At 62.5% G+C, this 26,133-nt stretch overlaps 1 protein-coding gene across 2 annotated transcripts; it reads right to left on the bottom strand.

Annotated features, from left to right (window-relative positions):
• Window positions 1–16,345: 16,345 nt before the first annotated feature.
• Window positions 16,346–19,409, bottom strand: LY6H (lymphocyte antigen 6 family member H). 2 transcript variants are annotated; one of them, XM_041769367.1, is made up of 4 exons: window positions 19,258–19,409; window positions 17,923–18,045; window positions 17,151–17,270; window positions 16,346–16,853 (listed from the first exon to the last, which is right to left on the bottom strand). In XM_041769367.1, exons 2-4 carry the CDS (start codon window positions 17,987–17,989, stop codon window positions 16,618–16,620), a joined length of 423 nt encoding a protein of 140 aa, XP_041625301.1. In that variant the 5' UTR covers window positions 17,990–18,045; window positions 19,258–19,409; the 3' UTR covers window positions 16,346–16,617. The 2 variants fall into 2 exon arrangements, with proteins under 2 accessions (XP_041625301.1, XP_041625300.1); XM_041769366.1 differs by lacking the exon at window positions 19,258–19,409 and adding an exon at window positions 18,432–18,683.
• Window positions 19,410–26,133: the final 6,724 nt, after the last annotated feature.

Raw genomic sequence — 26,133 nt, 5'->3', positions numbered from 1 at the left:
GCTTCTCCAGCTGATGCTGGTGACGACGCAGGGAGGGCGGTTCTAGCGTTTCTGCGCTTCGGTGCAACCTCAGAATATTGCAAACCCCAATCCGTGGCCCGTGGCCCGACACCCTGTGGGCGCGGGGGACCTGCTGCGGGAAGCCCCCCGGCCCGGGGGAAGGGGGCGAGCGGCCTGGCCCGCTGCTTCCCGGCGTCGTCCTGCAGGCGCCAGCAAGGGAGCCCGATCGGGAGAAAACAATTGGAGGCCTGAGAATTAAAGAAAATACAATCCCATGTGCAGCCGACCTCGCAGTGGTTTCAGAGACCCTAAGGGATCAATGTTAAAGCTAGAAAAATCAATAAAATCATTGAGTAAGGCTGTAGAATATGAAATCAAAACGAGGTTGAGTGTCTGCTAAAACCCTCACATGAAAACCCACAGCCTTTTATAAACAAGCAAGAGCCACCTAGAGGGCATAACGGGACAGAAAACCAGGTTAAGCTAATCCTCTTCTAGCCCTACTTATGAGAAGTTTTTCACGAATTTGTGTTAAATTTGTTTCAAAAGCTTTTTTCTTAAAATAATCAGGTGATTTCCATATTTCATCTGTTCCTAAAGTGATACTCTTTTAATACATTTTCTAATTTCAAGCATTCTTTGCAATCCTGGATTAAACCGACCTTGGTCATCTTGAATTATTTTTTTAAGACTCTTTTATGCATTCATCTGCAAGAGAGGGGGGGGGCACCAGTAGTGGGGAGAGGCAGAGGCAGAGGGAGGAGCAGATTCCCTGCGGAGCAGGAAGCCCGAAGCGGGACTGGATCCCTGGACCCCGGGACATGAGCCGAGGCCGGATGCTCAACCACTGAGCCTCCCAGGACACATCCCCACTGCATTGTTCATTTTTTAAGTTCAAACTTGGACCATTTTAGCTTCTCTTATTCTCTGTTATAAGTGGTTAAGGATAGAAATCACCACTTCCTTGCAACTTCAAATTTTTGATATGTAGTTTTTTCTTTTCAAAAAATATTTTATTTAAATTCAAATTGCCAACTTATAGTATAACACCTGGTGCTCATCCCATCCAGTGTCCTCCTTAGTGCCCGTCATCCAGTCACCCCATCCCTCTTCCCTCCTCTCCTAGTTTTTTCATTATATGTGAAGATAGTTTTGCGTTGTCATTGTGATTTTATTTTTAATCCCCAAATATATCAGAAGAAGAGCTTAAATTTACTAGCACAAATAAATTTGTACTTGCTTGTGTTAACACTTAGCTTAGGTGGGTGGTGACTGGAGAGTGTGGCCGTTGTGATAAACAAGACCCTTAGGGGAAATTCAGACCTTGAGGATGAAATTTAAGTTTTCAAATGTAGTGTTCAAGGCTCCGCAGCCAAAGGTGTGACATCCATGCGTGACGGAGGGGCGAACACAAGGCCCTCGTGGGCCCTTCGGGGGGGTGGGGGCGGGGGAGCTGGGGACGGCCACCGGAGTCCAATGTGGGAAAACAGGGCAAGTGCACCCTCCTCCCGCCCATCAGTGAAGCTGAGCGAGGTCCCCAGGGGGCCAAGTTCCAACCCGGAGTCCTCACAGAGGAGACGGGGCCAAGAGGCAGGGCTCCGTCCTGACCCACACAGCACAGGCCTCGTGACATCACGGGTGGCCCACCTGAGCGACCGGAGGTCCACCGCGTCTTCTGTGCTCGTTTACCCTACGGACTGGCGGTTGGCAACAGTGAGGTCACACTGCACCCGCCTCGGCGACCTGGGTTGGTCTGGAAGCCCCTTCAGGATAATGAGTTGAGTTCGGTCCTATAAGCCAGTGAGTGGACAGTCCACGGCCACGACCCATGTGAGAAATACAGTGCGGGGCCCCGGGGGGCTCAGCGATCGAGCATCTGCCTCTGGCTCAGGGCGTGATCCCAGGTCCTGGGATCGAGTCCTGCCTCGGGCTCCCTGCATGGAGCCTGCTTCTCCCTCTGCCTGGGTCTCTGCCTCTCTCTGTGTCTCATGAATAAATACATAAAATCTTTTAAAAAAAAAAAGGAATACAGTATGTGGGTGTACAGTCACACACACGCAACCACGACACACACACTCACATGCACCTGGAAAGGACAGGGCAGTGGCTGGCACAGCTCCTCCTGCCTCCCCCGGGGACGCCCTTGGAGAGAGAAAAATAAGGAGAACGGCAAAGGTACCGGGCACATTTCCTCGTCAACTTGTAACCAGTTGGTATCTCCTGGGGACAGAGAAAGAGGTGCTCTCACCTTGGCCTGCGTAGGCTCATCACAGATACACCTGGGTTCACGGCGCGCGGCCCCTGGCAAACCCCAGCGTCTCCCAAGTGATTCCTGGGAGTTGAGGAGGAGCATGTCTTACGAGGGCAACGCCTCTTCGGTCTCCCTACACGTGGCCCCCAGGGCGTGTGCTGTGTCGGAGGAGGGGCCGCGGGGGCGCCCGGCTGGGCGGTCACAGCTCCCTGCGTGTCACCTGTGCGGGAGCCGCGCTGCTTTCTTTCTAAGGACTGTGACTCTGGGCGAGAGGAAGGAGCCAAGGCAAACCTGGGGCTCGGGTGCCAGGGCACCTGTCTCCCCGCCCTCCACGCGAGACCGTGAAAGCCTTGAGAAGAGGGTGGGCCTGGACCTCGGGGACGGGGGTGGGGGGCAGCAGGGCCCACGGGGCGGGGCGCTAGGAAACGGGGCTCATCCTCCGGCTGCGCAGGGAAGGCCCAGGAAGGAGCCAGGGCCTCGGGAGCAGCTGGGGTAACGAGGAGAAGTCCGTGTCTCCCGCTCGGGGAACGTCTTCTTTCTCCTGTGACCAATTAAACAGATGCTCCAGTCACTAGGAAAGTCGCTCAATTAAGAACATTGATTACGCGGAAGCCGATGCTGGCGGCTGAGGACCGAGCCAGGGAGCCCCGGAGGGCTGGGTCGGGGAGCTGGGCCGCCTGGGGGCAGCGGGAGTCGCATGACTTGTTTTTCGCGTGGGTTCCTAAACCAGCCCTGAGTCGGCGGGGGCGCCCCTTGTAGGTCTTGCGACGGGAAGCGAAGCGACTGTTTGGAGGGGGTCCTATGGCTTCGGGTCGCTGACCCACCCCAAGCGGACGATTCCCAACATTTGACGGCCAACTTGCTGTCACTGCCGCCCGACCCGCAAATGACACGCTCCTGCCACAGCGGGACGGCCGGGGCACGTGGCCTCCCGGGGGCGTGTGGCGGGCGCTGGGGCAGAGGCTTCCCCTTCTGGTCACTTGCTGGCCCCAGTCCTGGGGGCCGCGGTGGGAAGGGCCCGTGCTGACTGAAGGGGGGTGACGGGCAGAGGATGGAACGTGGGGGCTGAAACCAGGTCGCTTGCCCGCTACCTGCTAAGGAACGGGATGGAGGGTGGGGCCCCGGGCCGGCCGGCCCCAGGGTGCTGCTCACTAGCATCACTGTCGGGGCGTCAGGGGCCCGTGCGGGCCCATCGCCCCTCGGAGGGGGCCCAGCTGGCCGCTTTCCCCCAGTTATGAGGAGGGGGAGTTAGAGGTCGGGCAGACGTGGCTCCGTGTGCACCTGCCCGCCGTCTAGCTGTGCCCCCAGCGGCGGCCCCCGGGCCCGGGGGGCTTACTCGCCGCCCCCGGGAGTAGCAGGGCCTGTTCCCTGCAGGGCCCACTTCGCCCCTCTGCGTGGCTAGAACCTCTCTTTACGTGAAGCGTCCCCTTCACATGCAGCTGGGACTTCTGTCTTCACACTGCCACCAACCTCCCCCCAACGCGGGAGACTCTCGGGTTTGCAGGAAGTCACAGCCCTCACCCAGGAACTCCGTGACCCCTGGGCCCGGTCGGCAGGAAGAGGCCAGAACCTGAACGGCCGTTGCAGGCGCGAGCGTGAGGATTTGCAGGGGGTGTGGCCCTGCGGTCCCCTCAGCAGAGGACACGGCCCCCCACCTGCCGCCAGTGCCCCGGAGACCCCGCTGGCTGGGCCCGTGAGGCCGCTCAGGGGCCACCCACGGCCGCCTGCGCACTGCCACCCACCCAGCCCCTGGAGCTGCCGCACCGTCAGCCCCTCGGAGGCCTGGGAGGCCTGTCCCCACGGACTGCAGTCGAGGTACCGGCCAGGCTGGGCTCCCCACCAGGGCCCCGGGGATCCTCCGACCCAGAGCAGAATTCTTGTGGGGCTGAGAGCTTGTCGTAGGTGGGGGCCCAGCTGACATGCCCTCTCTGCCCTACAGGACCCCCATTCCTTCTCTTGAGCGAGTCCTCCTCGGGCCTCAGTCTCCCTGCCCTCCTGCCCCGCTCGCCCACCCGGGATCCAAGGGCCTCGGCTGCTCATCTGCAAATCCCTGCACAGCAGCACCCGAGTAAGTGCCAGCCCAGCAACGGGGACAAGAATCTTAGAGGGACTTGGGGGCGCCTGGCTGGCTCTGTCTGTGGAGCACTTGACTCTCTCTCTCTCTTTTTTTTTCAGTACATGACTGTTGATCTCAGGGTTGTGAGTTCAAGCCCCACACTGGGTGCAGAGATTACTTAAAATCTTTAGAGAAAAAAAAGAATCTGGGTGGGGGGCTGTGAGTTCTGCACACCACCACCCCGACCGTGGAAGGCATCGGATAATTCTGGGAGCAAAATGCTGACCATGTCTTGGGCCACGACAGAGGCCATGGACCCGAGACCAGAGAGGGAGCAGCTGCCAGCTTCCCCACTGGATGTGTGTCGCTGTGCGTTGCTCGGCAGGTGGCAGGGCCCCGGGAGCCCCGACCTGATGGTGGCCTCTGAGGAGTCCCGGCCTGTGCAGTGTGGCCGGATCCTGCAGTTTCTTCCCAGCAGAGGCAGGTGCCAGAGTGTACGTCTGCTTCAGGACAGCAGGTGGGCAGCAAAGGCCGCGGGGACACGGCTGGCAGCGAATCTGCCCCAGGTTTACTCTGAGATCCGGGGGTTTTCTCGGTGAAAAACGAGGGAGGTGCGTATGCTCAGGGGGGCTGTTTGGGTTTTACAGCTCTGGCCGTCGCATTAGCACCACAGGGTAGTCGGGCAGGTGGGTCCCTGACGATGGGACAGTAAAGCATGTAAGTTCCTGGAGGCCGCAGGGGAAGAGCCCACCTGCCCCTCACGGACGCCCGCCCACCAAAGCCCGCCACCGGCATCTCGGGGGCCAGCCTGGTACCTTGGTCGGGGCCCCGGGGGCCCCGGACAAGCCGGCAGGTGGGTGCCAATGAGGCCGCCCGGTGGGGAGAGACAGGGCTCCGGGTGGCAGGGCCACCGCAGGCAGGGCCCCTCTGCCCCAGCAGAAGCCCCGGAGCTAAGTGAGCCTGAGCAGGAGCTGGTGCTGTGCTGAGTCGCTCCTGGGCGACAAGCAACGGTGCAGAACACGATTCTCTGCCGGTTCGGCGACCCCAGTCTCTTCTGACGCAGGCACACCCGTCACTGCCTGCAGGGGCCGCAGGGGGCCGGGAGCACCCCACTCCCAGCGGGGCTCCCGCGGACACAGGGGTGGAGGTGGGAGAGGGTGGCCGAGCCAGTTACTGGTGTGAGGGGAGGACGAGGCAGGCGGGGCCCAGGGGCACCTCCAGGATTGCGGGGGGTGGGGGGCAGTACGCACCCCATACCTCGTCCCAGGCCCTGGTCCCCCAGGCCCTGATGTCCCTGCCGTGAACTGGGCGACCCGTGCTCCTGAGGAACTTCAATCCGAGTCAGCCCGTGACCCTGTGACACCAACCACAGCTGTGAATGCGGCCCTGTCGCCAGCGAGACGGTCATCCCGTGGTTCCTGGCGGCTGATGCTGAGGCAGGGGCCACGATCCCTGGGAGGGAGCAGCCTGCTGCATCCCCGAGCCCCCGAGCACCCCAGTAACACCCTCCTACCTCTCCGTGAGGTGGTGGCCGGGGGGATGGGAGTCCCCGCCGCCTCACAGCACCCCGGAGTCACCCTAGAGTGCAAGGGAGACAGCACGTCCTCGGTGCCCCTGCTGGCTGCCCACCCTCCCTGGCGGTACTGACCATCTGCTTATTTTTGCAGATGACCTGCGTGCCCTCGGGGCGGCCTCCAGCGGCTGGCAGCTGCCTGGGGGAGGTGGGCCGGGTTGCTGCCTCCCCTGCAGTGTGGGAGCGAATCACGTCCTCCGAGTGTGCCAGCTGCGGGTGTGGATGAACTCCGAGGATGTGCGGTCGGTGGCCCGATGGCACGGACAGGCCCCCCCACTGCAAGGACGGCCGGGCCTGTCGAGGCCAGGGGCAGAGCACGCCCAACTCGGTTTACCCTCACGGACAACACAGCTTTGGAAGTATGCCAGCTTCCCAAACTGAGCCGACTCCACCGTATTCGATGGCAGAAACACGTGTGCTGACCGCGTCCTGCCGGAAGTTCTGTGGGGTTTTAGGATACAGTGTTGGGGCTACTGAGTCCAGCGAAAATGACTCGAGAAGCTCCTCATGACCAAGAGGACCTTGGCTGGAAATTAGCTGGGGAGGCCACCAGGGGCCATCAGCAAATGGTCACCCCATCAGCACCCTGAAGAGGGGGCTTGCCTCCTTCCCCGCCCAGGAGGGCGTGCAGGGCGCTCTAACCTCTGGGACCCCTGATGCCTCTAACGGTCAGTGGCCGGGCAGGGGTCGGGGCAGGAGGTCTCGTAGGAGACTACAGCGAGGCTGAGTCACTGGAGGACGCTGCTGGTCAGCGTGGGCCACAACCTAAACAGAAGCCGGACTCTGCTACCGCTCAGCCCGCTGGGCCGAGCCCGGCCCCTCCCCGCGAAGGGCAGGTGTCACCGTCCACCGTTGCGTAACGGCAGCTGGAAGCCTGAACCTGCAAACATCTGTGCTGCTGAATGACCACCTCTCGGCAGCTCCCACATCCTGGGAGCTGGAACGTGAGCGAAGGTCACTCCTGCCACGAAGGAACAGGAAATGATGCTGCACTTTCAAGTGTCACGCAGCAGACATCATTTTCATCCCTCTGCCACAGGCGTGCGGAATAACAAAGGGCTTATAAATATACTGATAGAATTAAATTAAGAAGAAAGAAAAACAGGCAGATGCCAACCATGACGCCAGGAGGAGAAAACATTCAGGGAGGGGTTGAGGCGGAGGATGGAGCCGGGGGCAGGCCTGGCCTGAGCCCCAGCCCTGCTCCCTCCCCTGTGCCCACAGGAAGGAACCAGTCCCTCTGCTCCCCGCTGGCTTCTCAGGGACTCCCTGAACTGCCTCCCGGAACAGAACGATGCCCACACGTTCACACCGTTCACACCGTCAGTGATGGTGGCAGGAACTCTTCCCTACGAAATATTCCATTTCTCACTGGAAGTTCTCATCATCTTTGGGCAACTGTTACAAAACAGAGGAATCTCCTGGAGTGTCCCCTCCTGGCCACGGAAGAGAGTAACATCTAGCTGCTCGAGGCTCCAACCAAGGGGCAGGCAATGGGGGGCCTGCGCGAACCCCGAACCCTCCATCCCGGTCTTGAGCCCCGATCACCTAAGGCGATGTTTCCAACGACCCTCCTAGGCCGCAAATAGAGTCAGTTCTCGTTATCCGAGATGGTTTTGTTCCACGGCGTCACAGCAAACACTGACTTAGCCAACTGAGGGGAAGTGCAGAGTTAGGCTCCCCGCAAGCCCCTGGCTGCGTGTTTTCATCAACCGACACGTAAGTCTGTGCAAACCCCACATCTAGTATAGAGAACTCCTACAACTCAAAAGCAAAAAAAACAAATCATCCAGTTACAGACATTTTCCCAAAACCAAGCAAATCGCTAACAGCTACTACATGAAAAGGTGCCCAACACCCCCGTCATCAGAGAAATGAAATGCAAATGAAAACCCAGTGGGGGATCCCTGGGTGGCGCAGCGGTTTGGCGCCTGCCTTTGGCCCAGGGCGCGATCCTGGAGACCCGGGATCGAATCCCACGTCGGGCTCCCGGTGCATGGAGCCTGCTTCTCCCTCTGCCTGTGTCTCTGCCTCTCTCTCTCTCTGTGTGTGACTATCATAAATTAAAAAATAAAAAAAATAAAAAAAAAAAAAAAAAAAGAAAACCCAGTGGGACACCACCTCACACCTGTCAGGTTGGCTAGTACCAGAAAGACAAGAGCTAATAAGTGTTGGCGAGCGAGAGCGCGTGGAGAAGGGGGAGCCTGTGCGCTGTCGGTGGGAATGTAAACTGCTGCAGCCGCTGTGGAGAACAGTATGCACGGTGCCCCCCAAAATTAAATACAGAACTACCGTGTGATCCGCCGGTTGGGTCTGGGTACACATCCACAGAAATGAGAAGGGACCGTGAAGAGGTGGCTGCACCCATGAGGGAGTACGCACAACAGCCAAGACGTGGAAAGAAGCTAAGTGTCTTTGGATGGACGGACAGATGGATGGATGGACGGATGGGTGGGCAGATGGAGACATGGGTGGACACACAGACAGGCGGATGGACAGACAGATGTTAGGTGACACACACACAGATGACACGGAGCTTCATTGTCCCATCAGACACAACAGTGTACGGTAGGTGCTTCCGTCTTTGTTGGGACTCCCCTTCCCAGCCTCGTGCTCCCAGCCTTCGTCCGTGCTGTTTCGTGACCAGCTCTCTCACTGCGGCTGCCGCGGAGCCCTCCGCCCGGGACCGCACGCCTCTCGACCCACGATGGTCGTTTTGGCTGCTTTCAGACAGCGCAGCCGTACGCATCCTCACACACGTCTCCTGTATACGCATGTGACACGGTTCACTAGATGGTGCGCCAGGGAGAGACCGCTTGGTCATGGGGAACAGACCATCAGAGAGCACCCCACACCCCACCTGTTCCGCCAGGCGGCTGTACCACAGGGGGCCGAGGTGCAGGGTGCGAGAGGCCCTGGCGTTGCACGTGGTCTCCAAGACGTGGCCTCATCGGACCTGTGAACGTTCGCTAACCTACGGGTACGACTGACTCTGCTGGTGACTGGCATTTCCCTGGTGACTAGCGAAGGTGGACACTCTGCTGCCGCGTGCACGCTCCGTGACACACCGCGCACTCCCCCACAGGTTCCAGGGCGTCCCCTGGGCTCCACTAAGCCTCCACAGAGTAGGCATGAGTCTGGGCTTGAGCAGGAGGGCTCAAGGCAACCCGGGGGATTTGAAGGCACAGTAACCATGGTGATCACTGCTCGGGACACTCTCCAAGGAATGATCTCATTTCTGATCAGCTAATCTCTAGGCCTTTCCAGCTCCGCTCCTCGGGTAGACCAGCTCTCCCCGCCAAGGCCTCCCCGGGTCAGGACCCCCCATCGTGTTGCCTCAGGAAGATGAACCCTTGTCTTTCTGACCCTCTGTGCGTCTCCTTGCCCGACTGGGCCCACGTGTTGCCTGGTCCCAGGTTAGGGGACGAAGGCCAGTGCTCTACAGGGCTTGGAGCAGGGGCCCCAGGTTTTCCCTTCAGAACAGGAGACTTGGGGAGACAGTCAGTTGAAGGGAGCCGGGGCCAAGGGCAGTGCTAACTCTGGGGGCTCCAGCCTTCACAGCTGCGTGGACATGCAGCTCCCCGCCAGCCCCCTCCTCAGTAACCCAGGACTCAAGACTTACCCAGCTGCTGTTCTCCACCCCTCACTCATTCATCTTTTATTTCACTTGTTCATTCATTCAGCAAAATTGCCAACTGCCCCCCGGGCAGCTGGCCTGAGAGGCGAGTTCCGGGGGTCTCCGTCCAGGGAACGCCCGGGGTTCTCGGCTCCAGATGAGCAACCTCCCAACAACCTCCCCACCTGGGAGGAAGGGGTGAGGGCGGCGGGGTGGAGCCTGACACTGACGCCCTGCCCACCGCGACCCCAGCCCCCCACACGAGCCAGACAGCTCCCAGGGCAGAGCAGCCCTCAGCCTCGCTTCTGCCTCCAGACCCTCCCACGCGGTCACTGAGCCGCCTGGCCGGACAGACACTCGGCAGGTCTTTCCAAACCCTCCCCCGGCCCTCGCCCAGCAGACACTCCCGGGCTGCTCCCAGCTAACCGACCAGCGCCTGGAGAGTGTGAGACCAGGGGGACTTGGGGGGAGGTAGAGGGGGGAGACGTGCCTCCAGCCTGGGGATTCTGGAAGGGCAGGCAAGGCAGGTGATACACCACCTTGGCCACAGTTTCTCTGCCTCGTCTCTACACAAGGACCCATCCTCTGTCTCTCCATCCTCCAGGGCGTCCCTCTTGGTGTCCTGTGCTCACCCCATACAGCCCTGAGCTTGTCACCGGTTCCACCCACCCCAAACTGCTCCTCACCTGTGCCCTCACTAGGGTGACCCTCCGCCAGGCCACCAGTCCCTCACCACCACCCAGCCGTGCTCTCCCAGCATCCTGAGTCCTCCTGCCCTTGACAGGCACCAGCCACCCTGTCGCAGGCCCCAGGCCCCGACCCTCCAGGCCCTCCCCCACCTCCACCTAGTGACCCACTGCTCCTTCTGAGAGCCTGGATGTCTCGCACGTCCCTGCGGGGACCGGGATGCACCAGACCCTGTGGCTCAGCAAGGCCAGTCAGGGCACTTGCTCCCCAGATCACCTGCTGGGCGATGCACGGGACAGTGAAGCAGCCCCAACATGCAGGGAGCGGAGCCTGAGAACCCAAGCTGGACAGTGATTGGATGGGAAGCCCCTCTGCACCATCGTGGACAGACCTGCACGGACTCTCCACGCGGACGCACCCACCGCAAACGGCCTCCTGCGCTCAGAGAGCGTGGAGCTTGGGAGGATCCCCGCATCTCCCGGTTCCTGCAGACACCCTGAGCGCAGGGGCCCCGGCCGGGTGGCGGTGGGGCTGGGGCGGGAGGCGCTCTTCTCACCTCACCGACGGGAATGTGGCGCCAGTCTTTGAACAGTTAAAAGAAAATGGAGAAGTCCCTCAGCTACTTCCCAGAGCTGGGGTCCCCGCACCCCTGCCCCAGCAGCCCCCTCCAGAAGCCCAGCAGGGAAGAAGGTCTGGCCTCTCCTGGTACCCTCACCTGCCCTCCCAATGCTCCGTCCCTAGGACCTGGAGCCTACCACTTAGCTTCTAGAAAGTGGAAAATGAATCCATAGCACATAAAATCATGAGCTTGCTCTTCCCATCTCTCCTGGTGGCCACCCTCTGCTTGCCGTGGGCTGTGAGCGGTGCAGATTCTGGAGCCCAGACGGCACCCTCTGAGTCGGGATCCGGGTGCAGGGCCTGGGCCTGTGCACTCAAGCCCTCATTTGCTGGGACCTCCCGGCCACCGGGGAGCTAGCAGGGAGCAGCGACTCCCTCACCTGCGTCAGGGAAACGTCCACTTTCCTGCAAAACTCAAGGGCCTGTGGGTCTCTAGCGTGTGGATGTTGGGTGAAGGTGGGAGACCCCTGAGGCATCCACGTACATGTCCCATCTATAGAACCTGAGGAAGCCGGGTGCCGGGAGGACCTTTGTCCAGCTCGGCTCCACCTACCTGCCGTTACCGTGACCTGCGTCGTGTGCAGGGCCCCCCCCCCCCCCGCCCCCGCCACAAGGAGGAGATGGAAATAGCTGGGACTGAGGGGGTCCCAGTGGGGGCAGGGCTAGAGGTGTGGAGAGACGCCAGACACAGACAGGATCAGACAGGGGCATCCCGGAGGGCTGGGGGCACAAGCCCTGGGGAAGGGGGGAGAAAGACCCCAGGGAAGGTGCCCCAGGAGATGCTGTGCCAGAGTCTGGGAGGACGGGTGGAGGGCAAGCCTCAAGCCCGGAGAAAGGAAAGGCGTCCACCCTCCCACCCCCTAACCACCCCCTCCCCACCCCCTTCCACCAAGTCATTGCCGGGCGGCTGGACCGGGTTCCTCTGCCTGCAAGCCCTGCCCACCGTGCCCCCTTGAGCTGCATGTATCCAGGGGACGCAGAGCTGGGTCACGATCAAACAGCAAGAGACATCGGGGTCTTTTCCTGCAAACACAGTAAAGATCTCAGAGCGTCAAGGTCTTCTCTCTTCCAGGTCTGCTTCTTAGGGGTCAAGTGGGCACAATAAGACTAACCGGGCGGAGGTCAGGTGCAAACGAGGAGATGGGCAGATGCTCCGGGAGAGACAGGCCCCAGCCCCACGGGAGGGGCCCAGCACCCACCGGGCAAGGAGGTGGGGGGCGTGCAGAGCCCCCACCCACTGATCGTGCAGCTTCCTGAGCCCTCCAGACCCCCCAAGGGCCAGACTACTCCAGGGGGTGCCCAACCCCCTGTGAGGCCGCCACAATCCCGAGCTCACCTCCAGGGAGGACACCGAAGGACCAGAGACCCATGTCACCGTGAAGCGGATGCCCGAGTCCTCTGACGCGCCTGTGCTGACCCAACAGCGGCCCCGGGGTCTGGTGGCGCTGCGGGACACGCCTCGACCCACCGGGTTGGTCACCACCAGGAGACGGCACAAGAGAACCCGCTGCAGCAACTAGTAATTAAACGAGGGGCTACGTCGAGGATCAGCACGTGGTGAAAGGGTATTTCTCTCAAACTCATCAGCCGTTCGTCATGAAAAAAATCTAATGGAAATGTGAATAAGTGAAAGGGGTAAGTGAATAAAGACCCATTTTCAACTCCAAGACCCGGCGTCGATTCAAGGTGCCGCAGGGAACACCCTCGCGAACACAGACACGCCCGGGGCCCGGGTCACCGCTCGGCACCTCGCGGGGCCCAGCTAACGTGACAGAAACAACCAGAATAAGCCCTAAAGTACCGGGAAAGCAGGCTGGAGCTGTCCCCACTGGCTTGTAAAGCCTGAAAATCTAGGAGGTGGTGCCGACAAGGGAATTCACGGGGCGCGGGGCTGGACGGTAGCGCTTCCGCGCCTGTGCTCCCACGGCTGCCCCATGTCATCCCAACACCCTCTGCACCCGCGGGGCTGTGAGCCCCTTTTCTGGAGTTCAGGAGCCACTCGGCAGCCTCCCAGCCCCTGGGTGTCCCTAGGTGACTGCTTCTGCCGGGGGCCCCACCGAGAAGGGCCGAGGGGGGGCGAGAGGCTGCTCTCTGGCGCCCGGGGCGGCCCCCCATGGCCCTGGCAGCAGAGACCCCCCGAAAGCCCTCCTTGGGCTCTGGGGCCGCGGGGCTGGCGCCCTGACACATGGGAGCACAGCCCCAGGGCTGCGAGCCCTGAGGGACCCACCGCCTCACCTCTGACACCCCGACCCTGCACCGACCCGGGGCCCACACAGGCTGTGCCGAGACCGTCTCACTCGGTCCCCGCGGCCTCGCCCGGCCCCTCGTGCCCAGGCCGCGTGCAGCATGGAGGTGCCAGGCGTGGGCAGCCCCCTCTCCACACACCGCCAGCCGCTACCACGCGGACATTCTGCCCCGGGAGCCTCGCTCCAGGCCCACCCCATCCCGCTTCCAGCCCCCTGCCCTCTCAGCCAGGGGCACGTCTGCCTGGTTTGAGGACGGGCCCTCTCCCCCTCCCTGTCCTGAAGTGTCCACCGGCTTCTCTGCAGACGCACCCCTGTCTCAGAGAGGCGGGTGCACCGTGGGTGGGGCCCTGCAGACGTGGAGGCCAGTGACCCACAGGTCCCGCGGCTTGTCTGCCCCCCACCCCATCCTGCTTAGGTGAAGGCCAGGTGGGGGTGGGTGCTCCTGGAGGGAAGGGCACGAAGAAAACAAAAAGCATCACCTCATGACCCCACTTTCATTTAAAGAAAAGGAGAAAGTCCCAATTACAACCAGCAAAACCACACGTGACCCAGCACTGAGACGCCCACGGAAGTACAGGCCCCGCAGGAGGGAGACGAGATGGCACGGGGCGCGATCAGGGCCCCGGGCGGACCGGGAGGTGCGCGGTGCTGTCGCGTGGGAAGCCCTGGCACGGCGGAGCCAGCCTCCGTCCCCAGCGCCACACCCAGATGCGTGGAATGGCGGTCAACACGCCCGGTGTTATTCTGCAACTGGACAAATGGATTCCAACATCCATCTGTCAGAATAAACCTCAAGAAGTGGCGGTCAGCTTGTACAGACGCGCGGGGGGCGGCCTCACCGGCTGGCGAACCTGCAGGGACGCTGCTGGAGGCACGACCCGGGGGCACACGCAGCCTCGCGCGCGGGGCGCTCTGTTTCCAAGGCGGATCTTGGAGTCACCAGGAAGGGCGGGTGACGTCATGAATGGCACAAAGAGATTCTGACACCTGCCCACGTGGCGAACGGGCTGCGGGTGGACCGGACACCTGAGGTCGTAGCCACATCTGTAACCGCATTAGAATACAAGACTGTTTCCTAAGATAAGGGCAGGGGAGGTTCTCCTAAGATCTGAAACCCAGAAATGATAAAAGAAACTGGGACTCAAGCCCGCGGACTTGAGGACGCGCACGTACGTACCAGGGAAACGTCAAGCACGAAGCTGCGTGGCAAGCACGGGCCCGGGAAGCCTCGCTCGCATCTGCAAGAAAAGACAAAAGCCACGACGGCAACGCGACCCAAGGGTGGGACCTGCAATTACAGAAGACACACTCCTAGTCGTGACACACTCGTGCAATGTCCGATCTCACGCTACGTTTTCCAGTGGAGGTCAGGAGAAGGTTCCACCCTTGTGTGCCAGGTTGACGGAAGCCCCCGCGTGCGGGGGACGCCCACAGCGAAGCCGGGGGGGAGCCGGGGAGGGACCGGCCGCGGCCGTCCTTCGGGGACATCTGCTCCTGCCGAGGTGACATTCTCCTGGCTCAGCCGCACGCTCCCCGAGCCCGCCGGAGACGGAGAAGCACTTGAGCCCATAAGGACATGAGGATGAGGGTGGTCACGGCAGCGTGTGACCAGAGACGCAGGGGGACCCCTGTGCCCTCAGGTGAGAGGTGGTTAGGAAGAGCGCGGTTGGCTCGCTCAGGGGAATAACAAGCAGACGCTGAAAAACAAAAGGTCCGTGTGGACCGGGAAGGATGCCCTTGGCGGCTGCTTCGGGGAAATAACCCAGCGGCACACGGTTTATTCGCACCGTCCGTGCGCCAGCCGGACCCCGCAGGCCGCACGCACGGTGGGGCGCCGCCGCCAATGACCGCGCGTCGGGGGAGACGGGGCAGCTGGGGAGCAGAGCGCGGAGGTCAGGGCAGGCTCTCCCGGCCTCGCGGCCCCCCGGGCCCCCTTCACCTCGATCCCACGGCTGGGAGAGCTCCCGGGTTTTTTTATACGTTTCTCTCAAATAATAAATTCAGCACACACGGGGGGACCTAGAAGTTGGTTTGAAGCTGGTGCCCGTGGGCGGCCCCTCGTCCTCAGGGACCCCCGGGGCCTCCACTGCGCCGCATCCTCACTGGCACCAGCTTCCCGCCTCTGAATCTTCAAGCCGCTCTTCACCCTTGCCCTAGGTGACAGTGCCCGGTCCCTACGCTCCCCTAACGGTGGACACAAGCGGTGGGCAGTGCACTTTACAGAGGTCGGGGCGGGGCGGCGACGGGGTAAATCGCAGAGCAAACTTGAAATGTCAGGGGGGACAAGTCCCCGGCCGTTTCCACCCGCGGGGAGAGGACGCGGTCTCCAGCGACCCCTCTCCTCTCTGTTCACCCCGGGTGCCAGCAGAGGAGCCCCAGTGGGTACGCCAAGGCCGGCTTTTCAGCGAAGCCACTGGCCTTGCCCAGGACTCCAGGACCCAGGAGCCACCACGGTCTGGGTCAGCCACAGGAGGACGAGGAAGAGCTGGCCAAAGACCAGACCCCAGAGAGGCCTGGAGGGGCTGCTGACCTCACTGCGAGCCTGGGCCAGAGACCCCACGTGGCTGCGGAGTGTGGCGACTGGGCTGCACCCAGGGCCGTAGGGACAACTCCAGAGACCCACCGCTGGAGCAGGAGAGGCCAGAGGGGCACCCTAAGATTTACCTGTGTGTCCTCCCCTGCCTCCCCCACCCGAAGCACCCAGTCCCTCTGCGCTACCCCATAGGGCCCGTCTCCAGGGCCCACCAAGGAGGCACCCTTGTGCGGGGGAGGCAGGGGAATCCCGTTAAGAGGCAGAGTCTGAGCACAAGAGCGCTCCCAACACTCTGGGAGCTGGCCCCCGAGTCTGATCACCCCAAGGCTGTACGAACGAGCAGGTGAGAGCAGGACATGCAAGGTGTGGGTGCATGTGTGCCCCTGAAAGTGCAGGACACCGAGGGCCAAGAGTAGTGTGCACACAGATGTGCTCGTGTGGGGGCACGCGAGTTCAGGAGCTGCTGTGACGTCCGTGTTTCAGTGTCCACACAGGTGGAGTCTGCAGGAGCGAGCATGTGGATCTGTGCGTGTGCAAGGGTGCATGTCTGCACGTCTGCTGTCTGTGTGCACGGCCTCACCTCCTATCCCGGCCCCATGATTCCGTCCACTCTAACCCCCTCTGCCTCCCCACCACCTGCCAGGTCCGAGGCACCCCAGGCAGCTCTGCACACCCACAAACCCCCAGTCCCAGCACCCCGCACCTCCAGCCCGCAGCCTGGGCTTCCTCAGAGCCCCACCCCACACCCAGGCTCAGACCCGGGTCTGCACCAAAAGTGAGTTTATTTCTCCGCGGAAGATGCCCTCGCAGCCAAGCTGTTAGGCTCGGCCTGGCTCTGTCTGGCTTCCCCTCAGAGACCTGGGGGTCCCAGCCCCCAGCCTGCTCCCCTGGGGCCTCCTGCAGACACCGGGTTCCCTGGAGGCGTCCTACTGGCCGGGACTCAGAGCTGGTGGAGAGAGGGAGGCCTCACGTCTCAGGGAGGGGCCAGGGCCAGTGAGCTCGGAGCCCTGCTGGGGCGGGGGGTGGGGGGGAGGGCCTCAGGGCCCAGCCCCGAGGACGGCAGGCCCCAGGCTGAGCAGGAGCCCCCCAGCCAGGGCCCAGGGGCTGCCCCCCGCCCCCGGGCCGCCGTTGCACAAGTCTCCCCCGCAACAGTCCACGTCCACTTTTAAGATCCCCGAGTTAATGAAGCCCATCAGGTAGTCTGAGAAGAAGTGCCGCTTAACGAAGTCACAGGACGAGGCACACATCTTGTTCACGGAATGGTCCTTCCTGCCTGGGGAAGAGGTAGCAGAGCTGAGCCGGCGGGACCCACACTGGAGCCCTCTCGGCCTCAGGGCCCAGCCCAGGACCCAGCTCGGGACCCCTGAACAGCAGAGCTGTGTTTTCCAACCCACCCACGCCGTCTCAACTATATGGAAAGGGCCACACAGGGGCCGAGGCAGGACAGGCACCTGCTCACCTTCACACAGCAGGGCAGTGTCCTGCACACAGACCTGTGCTCTTGGCCAAGGACAGAAGGGCTCAGACACACCCCCCACCTCTCCCCACCCAGGCCCAGGTCCTGACTCACTGCTACTGGGATCGGTGATCCGGACGCTGGCACACACTGTGTCCGACGGCTGGCACTGCTTTGGGGTGCAATGGCTTGAGTTGGTGGTCAGTGTGCAGTCCTGGCACCACAAGCCATGAGCTGGGCAGGGCACAAGGATGCACGTGACCAGAGGAACTGGGGGCCAGCCGTCCGTCTTGCCCCCTCCCACCCGCCTGCTGCAGGCACTGCTAGGACAACCAGGCCCCTGGCCAGGAGTGACCAGGCCAGACTGGCACCTGGAGGTCAGGCCTTGGGAGAACCTCTGTGCCTTCCAGGTGGTTTGGGGGGAGGATCCCACCGCTGGAACCCTGGGAGCCCCGGCACCCTCTGTGGCCCCACGCACACCACACGCACACACATGCCAGCCACGCAGCTCACACCCGCGGTGCTCTCCGGCACACCCCCACCCCCCACCCCTCCTGCAGAGTTCAGGTGGTTCCAAGCTAGAAAGGACCAGGCAGGACTTGATGGGAGTCCAGCTGGGGCTCCAGAAGCCAGGGAGGGAAGGGGCGCCCCGCAGGACCGGCGGTGCTGGGAGCCCCCGAGGGAAGTCGCTGGAAATCGCTGGCTCGCTCGGTGCCCTTTGGAGCCAGGAGGGCCCCACGTGGCCTGGGCGGGGGCTGGAGCGTCGCGAGTGAAGGCGACGGGCGCGAGGCGGCCGGGGTCGCCGGGGTCCGGGCGCAGGTGTGCATGTGCCGGCCCCGTCCGAGGCCGGTGGCCCCGCAGCCCCGCGGGCCGCCCCCAGACTCACCGGGCGCCGAGCACAGCAGGGCGGCCAGCAGCACCAGGCCGAGGCCCTTCACGGCGGCGGGCAGCATGCTCCAGGCGGGCTCGGAGGGCGCGGGCTGGCGGGCGCAGGTCCTGGGGCGCGGGCCTGGCAAGGAGACGCCGCGGTCAGGAGCCCCCCCCGCGGCCCCCGGGATGGCGAGGCCCCTCCCCCAGCCCCTCCCCACAGCGCCCACATCACCGCCTCCCTCCGGGGAGAGGTCCGCCGCCTCGGGCGGGGTGACAGCTCGAACGGCCCCAAGCCGCTCCTGGCACCTGTGGGTGCGGGTCGGGGGGGCGCGTCTCCTCCTCCCTGGGGAGCGGGAGGCGCGTCCGGAGAGAAAGGGGCACGGCCAGGTGCGAGCGCGCGGTACCTGCCGGTGGGGGAGGGGCGCCGCCGCGGCCCCCCCCCCCCCGCCACCCCTGGGCTGGGGGCCCGGGAACCCCGCGCCGCCCACCCCCCCCCCCGCCTCCTGCGCGCGCCCGGGCGCTCACCGCGGGTCGGGGCGTGGGGCGCGGGCCTCGGCCGGGGCGCACTCACATCCCGGGGGCGCAGGGCTGCGGGAGGCGCGGGGAGCGGGCCCTTCGGTCTCCCTGCGGACCGGAACCCGGGCGCAGCCTCGTCTTTCGGGGAACGCAGCCGCAGACGCGGACCCCGCGCGAGGGGCGGAGCGGAGCCGGGGCGGGGGCGCGCGGGGGCGGGGGCGGCGGCAGAGGCGCGGGCGGGGCGGGGCGCGGCGGGGCGCGGCGGGTCGCGGTCCCGGGCGGTGCGCGCCCCTCGACAGCCCGCGCCCGGGCCGCGCGTCCGCCCCTCGGGTGCCCGCCGCCCTCCCGCGCGCCCCGCCCGCCCCGCGCGCCCCGCCCGCCCCGCGGCCGCCCTTCCCCCTCCGCCCGGCCGACGTCCCCTCGGAATTGCTCGGAAGAACGTTTACTGCGAAAGGAAGCGACGGAACGTGCGGGGACGCGGGGAGGGGGGGAGGCGCCAAGGTGGTTGGCGCAGGGCCTCGGCCGCGGCGCGCGTACCTGGAGCCCCCCCAGCGCCGTGGTCCGGGCCTCCCACCCCCTGCGGGCCCCAACGGCGCCCGCCTTCCAGGGCCGAGTCCCGAGTGCTGGCCGCGGCGTTCAAGGCCCTCCGCCGGCTCGGCGCGTTGCTCAGCTTCGTCTCTCGCCTTCCCGCCCCACAAAGCTGTCAAGCCCTGCGCCCTTGTCCTTGCTGTCCCCGTGCCTGGATCCATGTCTGCTGAGCACTAAGCCCCGGCTGCCGTGCAAGGGTTGGGGTCGTTCCTTTCTGCCCTGCCTTCCTCCGGCCGCAAGCACTCACGGAGGAGCCCCGTGAGCAGCCGCTGCCCTGGGCCTGGGCCGGCGCGGTGGGGAGGCTTCTGCCCCCTTCCCCAGTCTTGCTTTACACAAACGATTATCACAGATGTGCCCTTGTGAGGTGTCGTCGTACTGTCGGCGGAGCACCTAGTGTGTCTTCTGTTCCAGACGCAGGTGCTGTGTCCTCACAGCCTCACCACCCCCCTGCTGCGAAGTATTATTGACATCCCCACCTTATAAGGAGGAGACCAAAGCACAGAGCTTGAGCTCCCTGCCCAAGGTCACACACTGAGCAGGTGACACAGCCCGGGTTGGAACTGGAGCAGCTTGGCCTCAGAACCTGTGAGCCTCGTGCCCGCCCCGCCGGGGCTCCGGGGGATAAGAGGCAAAGGACACAGACGGGCAACCCCACCTGGGAGCCTGCAGTACCGGAGGGTTCCATTCCAATGTGAGTTCAAAGTCAAAATCAGCAAACATCCAAAGAAAGAGGCCTCCAAGGACGCCACAGAAGCAACGAGGAGGAACAGGTTTAAGTCTCCACAAATTTTCTAATCTGAAAGTGTTAAATATAGAATATAAAATTAACCTGCCTTGTGGGTTTAGGGTATATTAAGGGAAAGAACAAGGAATATCAAAACTGACCGTGCTTAGCTGAAAAATGGAGAGCCTCTGGAAACGGGAAGCTTTTCACTGAAATTAAAAGGTCATCAGAAACTTTGATTAATGCTAAATGAAAATAAAACCCTTTTGAAAAACGTACATGGTGTGGTTTCATTTGTATGAGACGCCCAGAGTGGAAAAATCCAAAAAAGAGAGAAAGTAGACATGTGGTTGCCTCCGCTGGCGGGAGGAAGGAACCAGGGCTCCCAGCTAACGGTCAAGGGGTTGCTTTTCAAGTGATGGAAGTCATGCAACACGTGGATGTACTAAAACCCCCTGAATTAGAAACCTTAAAAGGGTGAATTTTACAGCAGGCAAGTTACGTTTCAGTAAAGCTGTCGTGTAAAAAACAACAAACAGCAAATGCAGGAGGCGGCATAGGCACAAGCGAGGAAGGAGTTTGCGAACTGGAATGTGAGTCCACAGAAATGATCAAGAACGTGGTGCGAGGGGCGCGGAGGGGGACACGGAAGGAGACGGGGGACACGGCAGGCAGCGCAGAGGAGAGAGAGCCGGCGTTTGAAGACCCCCTGCCTCAGAGCCGGTGACGGGGGGCCTGGTGGCTCAGGGGTCAAGCATCTGACTCTGGATTTCAGCTCCGATGGGCCCCCGTCGGGCTGTGCACTCAGGGGGGAGCCTGCTTGAGTGTCTCTCCCGCCCCCTCTGCCCCTGCGGCTCACGTATCTCTCTCTCTCTCTCTCTCTCTTAAAAAGAGGAAAAGAACTGGTGAAAGAGCATCGGGCTCCCTGCGAGGAGCCTGCTTCTCCCTCTGCCTGTGTCCCTGCCTCTCTCTGTGTGTGTCTCTCAGGAATAAATATATACAATCCTTAAAAAAAACAAAAAGAAACAGCAGCTAGGCTGGCAGCAGGGACTCGAGCAGCAGTGGACGCCAAGACGGTGAGGTGAGTCCCTGTAAGGTGCTCAAAGGACAGTAACGGTCCACTGAGAACTTTTCACACTGTTTTCCAAAAAAAAAAAGTGCAAAATAAAATGTTCAGATAGTTAACAGCTCAGACAAATTTTTTTCAGATAAAATTTTGGAGACGTTGAGAGAGTTTGCCGCTAGCAAGAACTTTTATTTTTTTATTATTTTTTAAAGATTTTATTTATTTATTCATGAGAGACACAGAGGGAGAGAGAGAGGGGGGCAGAGACACGGGCTGGGGGGGAAGCAGGCTCCATGCAGGACTCGATCCCGTGTCTCCAGGATCCCGCCCTGGGCCCATGGCAGGTGCTAAACCACTGAGCCACCCAGGAATCCCCCTAGCAGGAACTTTTAAAGAATGTACTATAGGAGGAAAAAATACCCCAGAAGGAAGGGCCAGCTACAAGAAGGAACCATGTGCAAGACGCTGGCTTACAAGGGGGAAACTGAGTCAGCCTCGTCGTCTAGGACAGCAGGAGCTCTGTGAAGTTGGAAGACTGAACCAGGAGCGACAGCATGTGGGGTGGGCAGCAGGACTGAGTCTCAGGGTCCTGAGCCCCTTGCGCTGTCTGAGACGCGGCGCGGCTCACAGGGAGCTCTAGGTCGTGCTCAGACGTTGAGGATGCAGGGAAAGTTTCCACGGGACCAGCAGAAGGGCTGGGGTGCAGCGTCTCCCGTGGGCATCCTACTTGTGCAAAGACTGGGCACGGAAAGAAGGTCAGTGTGTCTGGCAACCAGGGACCCGGGGGGACCGGAGGGACCCTCCGTGGCTTTGGAATCCTGTTACGGATCGTGGACCGTGTCCCAAGCACCTCAGTGTACTAGCTGGGAAGTCTCCGAGCTACAGGTCGAACGATACCCATCCGTGAGTGGGATGGTCAGTTGCGTGTCCGCTTGGCTGGTTCATTGAGCCCAGATATCTCGTCAAACATCGTTGTGCGTGTTGCCGTGAGGCTGTCTTTAGACGAGATGAACATTTGTATCAGTAGACTTCGAGTGACACAAATTGCTCTCCGCGGTGTGGGTGGGCCTCGTCAAATCAGTTGAAGGCCCGAATAGAACAAAAAAACTGACTTCCTCCGAGCAAGAGGGAATTCCGCCCGTGGATGGCCTCTGAACTTGAACTGAAACACTGGCTCTTCCTGACTCTCCTGCCTGTTGGCCTGTCCTGCAGATTTGGGACTTGCCAGACTCCAAGTTGACGCACATGAGCCAACTCCTCAAAATAAATCTGTCTGTATAAATATACACATCCCACTGGTCCTGCTTCCCTGGAGAACCCTGGCCATTACAGAGCGCGACTTACGCCTGGGAAGTAAGGGCTGCTGGGCCCAAGCTCCCCGGGGCTCTGTCCCTTTCCCCCGACGCCCCAGCCCTCCTGAAAGGGAGCTGGGACGGCTTCGAGTGCAGTGGTCAGTGCTGTGGCAGGAGCAGGGCCGGGAAGGGCTGAGGCCGGGCACACACATCAGCTGACACTTTGGACGATCCGATCCCTCTGGCTGCTGAGTTGAGCGTGGCCTGGAAGATTCTAGATCAGAACGAGGGGGCCAGTGAGGATGGTGGCTCAGACAGAGGGGCGGCACAGACACGGAGCAGGGGTACGGGTTCCCAAGACCTGGTGGGGCCAGGATGCTCCCCTCGGCTCTGGCTGGGGAAGCAGGTGGGCCCAGGGCAGGACGCCCTTCAGGTTCCCACGGGGCTCAGAGGAAGGTCTGGGGTGGGGATGTGAACGTGGTCCAGCTGGTCCCAAGGGAGCAGGTGGGATCACCAGGTGAGAAGGTGGGGGGAGGGCAGGGCCGCCCCAAGCCCCTGAGGTCACGCCAAGTCCCCCCACAGCGCCTGGCGTTCCTCGGGTGGATGAGCGCCTCACCGCACGGCCTGTTGCCCGACTCCCAGCAACCCTGAGTCCAGGAGCTGTGTGTCCATCTGTCCTCCTCTCGAGGCAACCGGTACCATTTGGCTCAAGTCCCAGCAAGGGCCCTTCCCCGCTCTGGTGCCACTGTTCTGCGAAACCAGCCACCCCCGGCTATGCCTCACACCTCCAAGTCCCCCCTGTGCCCCCGCTGTACCCGCGGGACTCCCAGCAAAGCCCCAGTGTCCTCCCAGCTTTGGGAGACTCCTCGGCCCCACGCCACCCTCCCCCTCCCGTTCCTCCTCAGCCCTCCTCACAGCTGAAATGCACCCCACGCGCCCCCACCCCTGCCCAGATCTGCGTCTGCGTCTCGCACAGGGGTGGTCATCCCCCCTCACCGTGGCACAATCGGCCCCTTCCAGGCTGGCGTCCTAGGGGCGTTTCTGCCACCAGCATCCAGCACCTGCATGGCGCCACCTGCCACCCTCCTCTGCACCCTCCCCGTGCCAAGGGTCCAGGCGATCAGAGGAACATTCCTGCAGGGGCAGGTGCACCAGCAAAGCCTCAGAAGGCCCTGCTCCTGCGCTTTCCTTCCTCTCAGCCCTTGCTCGCTCCTCACCTGGAACACCCATCCCGACACCTCACACTGGGGACACCGAGGCCCTCCCACCCCGCCCTTTCTTTTTGCCGTAAACGGTTCTGGGCACCTTCCCGAGACTGACCCTCCGGTGGCCCTGGACCAATCATAGGTCCTCCCATCCCCTCCTCCAAAGACACTGCGTCTCTGGGAGCCTGCCCCCGCCCCCGCCCCGGCACGGAGCAGCTGGGTGACCCTGTCCCCTGTGCCAGGGCTCTGTGGTTGTCGTGCCCAAGGCCAAATCTCAGCATGTAGAGTCTCCTCAAAGACACCTGGACTTTCTGGATGCTCAGGTCTGCTCCAAAGAACCCCTTCCCACACCTGGGAAGCTCCTAGGTGCAGCTGCACTGAGGAAACAGCTGCAAGAAGCCCTCGGGGCCCCAGGGTCCAGGATGGGAAACGGCTCCCGGGGGGCCCAGGCTGTGGCAGGGAAGGCAGGTGCACTCAGGGCTCCTCACAGCTCCCCCGCTGCCTGCACTCGTGCACACATGCACACACACGCAACGCACGACACTCGTGTGCACACCGATGCCTTTCCACTGCCTCTCCTGCACTGGCACACACACGCTCACTCACTCGCTGAGACTTCGGTCCCGGGGGGTGAGCCCTCTGGCTCCCGACACCACACAGAGCTCTGTACTCTCATGGGCGGCACATGTGTCACCGTGTCACCGTGTCACTGTAGCTGGCCTGGCCGGGGACCTTTCTAGGAGGCAGAGCAGAGCAGCAGGGAGTGCCAGGCCCAGGGCGCAGATGGCAGGCGACCACGGCCAGCGTGTGTGGCTCTGGGCTCTGGGCTCTGGGCAGGCCGTGTGCTCTCCTGAGCCTTGGTCCCTCGTCTGCGGGTGGGGCAGTGCTGGTCACCGTCTGGAAGTGTGGCAGGGATCGCACACGATGCCGCCGGGGAGTGCTCACTGGGCGTCTGGCCCAGGCCCTGGGAGGTCAGCACCCAACACGGTCATCGGTTCCTGCTGCGCCAGAGGCAGTGGGGCCCCTGCCCCGTGGAGGCGGGGATGACTGGGCAGACAGAAAGGTGGCTGTGGAGCCCTGGGAGCAGTTCTGGGAGCCATCGGGGGCGGGGACAAGGCCTTGGAAGGAGACACTGAGCCAGGGCCTGGGGGATGGGGCTGCCAGGAGCTCCCAGAGATGGGAGAGCAGGAGTGTTCCGGAGAGGAGCCAAGTGATTTAAGGGGAGGGAGGAGAAGGGAGGGGCAGGAAGCGGGGGAGGGGGAGGGAAGAGGACCCCACTGTCCTGTCCTGGGGCACTGCCCTGGGGCATGGGCTGTACTCAGCCATTTGCTCTAGTGAAGAGGGGACAGAGGGACAGAGGGACGGACGTCACTGTGAGACAGGATTATAACAAGACTGACGCAGGCTCCCTCCCACTCCTGGACCGCTCACCCTGGGGAAGCCAGCTGCCCTGCGGAGGGAGTGAGGCCCCCCAACGACCCCCCAAGGGGGCTGGATGCTGACCGCCCCCCCAGAGCCCCCTCGGATGAGACCACAGCCCTGACGACAGCGGACAGCAGCAGCCTGAGGGCCCAGCGAGGCCGGGCCTGGATTCCTGGCCCTCAGACACCCACCCGGGAGCACGAACCGTATTGTCTTAAGCCCCTGAATTTTGGGGTAAGTTGAAATGTAGCAAAGGATAGCACGGGTGGGTAGGGCCTGACGTGGGCATGACGTGAGGGAGCGGATGTGGGCGTCTGAGGACTGGTGCTCGGGAGGCTGGCGCCAAGGCCTGGGGTGGGGCTCTGGGCCGCTCCCCAGAGAGCACAGCCGGCGCCCTCGCCCTCCCGAGCTGGGTGGGCTTGGTTGCCAGGGAGATGCTGGTTCCTAACCCAGTTTCCAAGCTGCTCAGCTTCCTCCCAGTGCATGTGGGTCAGCCTCACCCTATCAGGATCTTTGCAAACAAAGAATAATAATGGGTCCTGATTAGCAGCTGATTAGAGAGGGCTTTCTTGGAAGAAGCCTCGAGCACGGAGGAGTCCCTGTGCCACTGGCCCTGCCCTCTGGAGCTGGGGACCCGGCTCTGATCTCTGTCCTCCCAGCCGGCCCTCCCAGCCCCCGGATCCTGGGGAGGAGCCGAGGCGCTCCCCCTGCCAGGCAGCCCAATCCCCAGCTTACCCTCAGGGCCAGGGTGATGCCGGTGGGCCGTCCCACAGCAGAGGCGGCTCCCAGGGGCTCAGGACCAGGGACAGCGTCAGGAGGCACCGGAGCCCCTAAGGCCACAGAGGCAGCAGGACAGGCGACTGGGCCAGGCCCCGCAGGAGGGGCCGAGGCTGGGGTCCTGCCTGAGACAGGCTCCCAGAGCCGCCTTGTGTTTTAGCCAACCCTGTCAGAGCCCTCCCAGCCCGCCACGGTGGGCGACGTGGCTGCAGTTCCCCAAAGACTGCCCTGCCTCATGGGGAGGGCCAGCCTCTCCGCCAAGGGGCGGCAGGGACACGTGTGCCACACGTCAAGCCTTTCCCGAGGCCATCCAGCCTCAGGGAGGGAAAAGGCTGCTGACCCCAGGGGCCGCCCAGAAGAGTGGGGGCATGCTGTGTGCTGGGCTGAATTGTGGCCCCAAAAAGATGTCAAAACCTGACCCCGAGAATGTGACCTTCTGTGGGAAGAAGGTCTTTTGTGGAGGAGAGTAACTTAAGGACCTGGAGATGAGGTCCCCCCGGATTTAGGGTGGGCCCTGCCCCCAGCACCTGGCGCCCTTGGCCAGGAAAGGAGAGATTTGAGGCACAAACACACGGGAAGGGTGACACGTACGCGGGAGGGCTGTGGCCACGGGCCGCCCACCGCCTGGAGCCACCAG

This window comes from Vulpes lagopus, chromosome 9 (genome assembly GCF_018345385.1).
Source record: "Vulpes lagopus strain Blue_001 chromosome 9, ASM1834538v1, whole genome shotgun sequence".
Lineage (NCBI taxonomy): Eukaryota > Metazoa > Chordata > Mammalia > Carnivora > Canidae > Vulpes > Vulpes lagopus.
Note: the sequence above shows the minus strand (reverse complement) of the source record. Positions and strands in the feature narration are given on the sequence as shown.

Excerpts from the sequence above, each read along its gene's own strand:
- LY6H (XM_041769367.1), bottom strand. The coding sequence starts at position 17,989 with ATGCTGCCCGCCGCCGTGAAGGGCCTCGGCCTGGTGCTGCTGGCCGCC. Across the intron at positions 17,271-17,922 it reads CCTGCTGTGCTCGGCGCCCG|CTCATGGCTTGTGGTGCCAG; the intron begins GTGAGTCTGGGG and ends TGCCCTGCCCAG. Across the intron at positions 16,854-17,150 it reads GATCACCGATCCCAGTAGCA|GCAGGAAGGACCATTCCGTG; the intron begins GTGAGTCAGGAC and ends CCTCTTCCCCAG.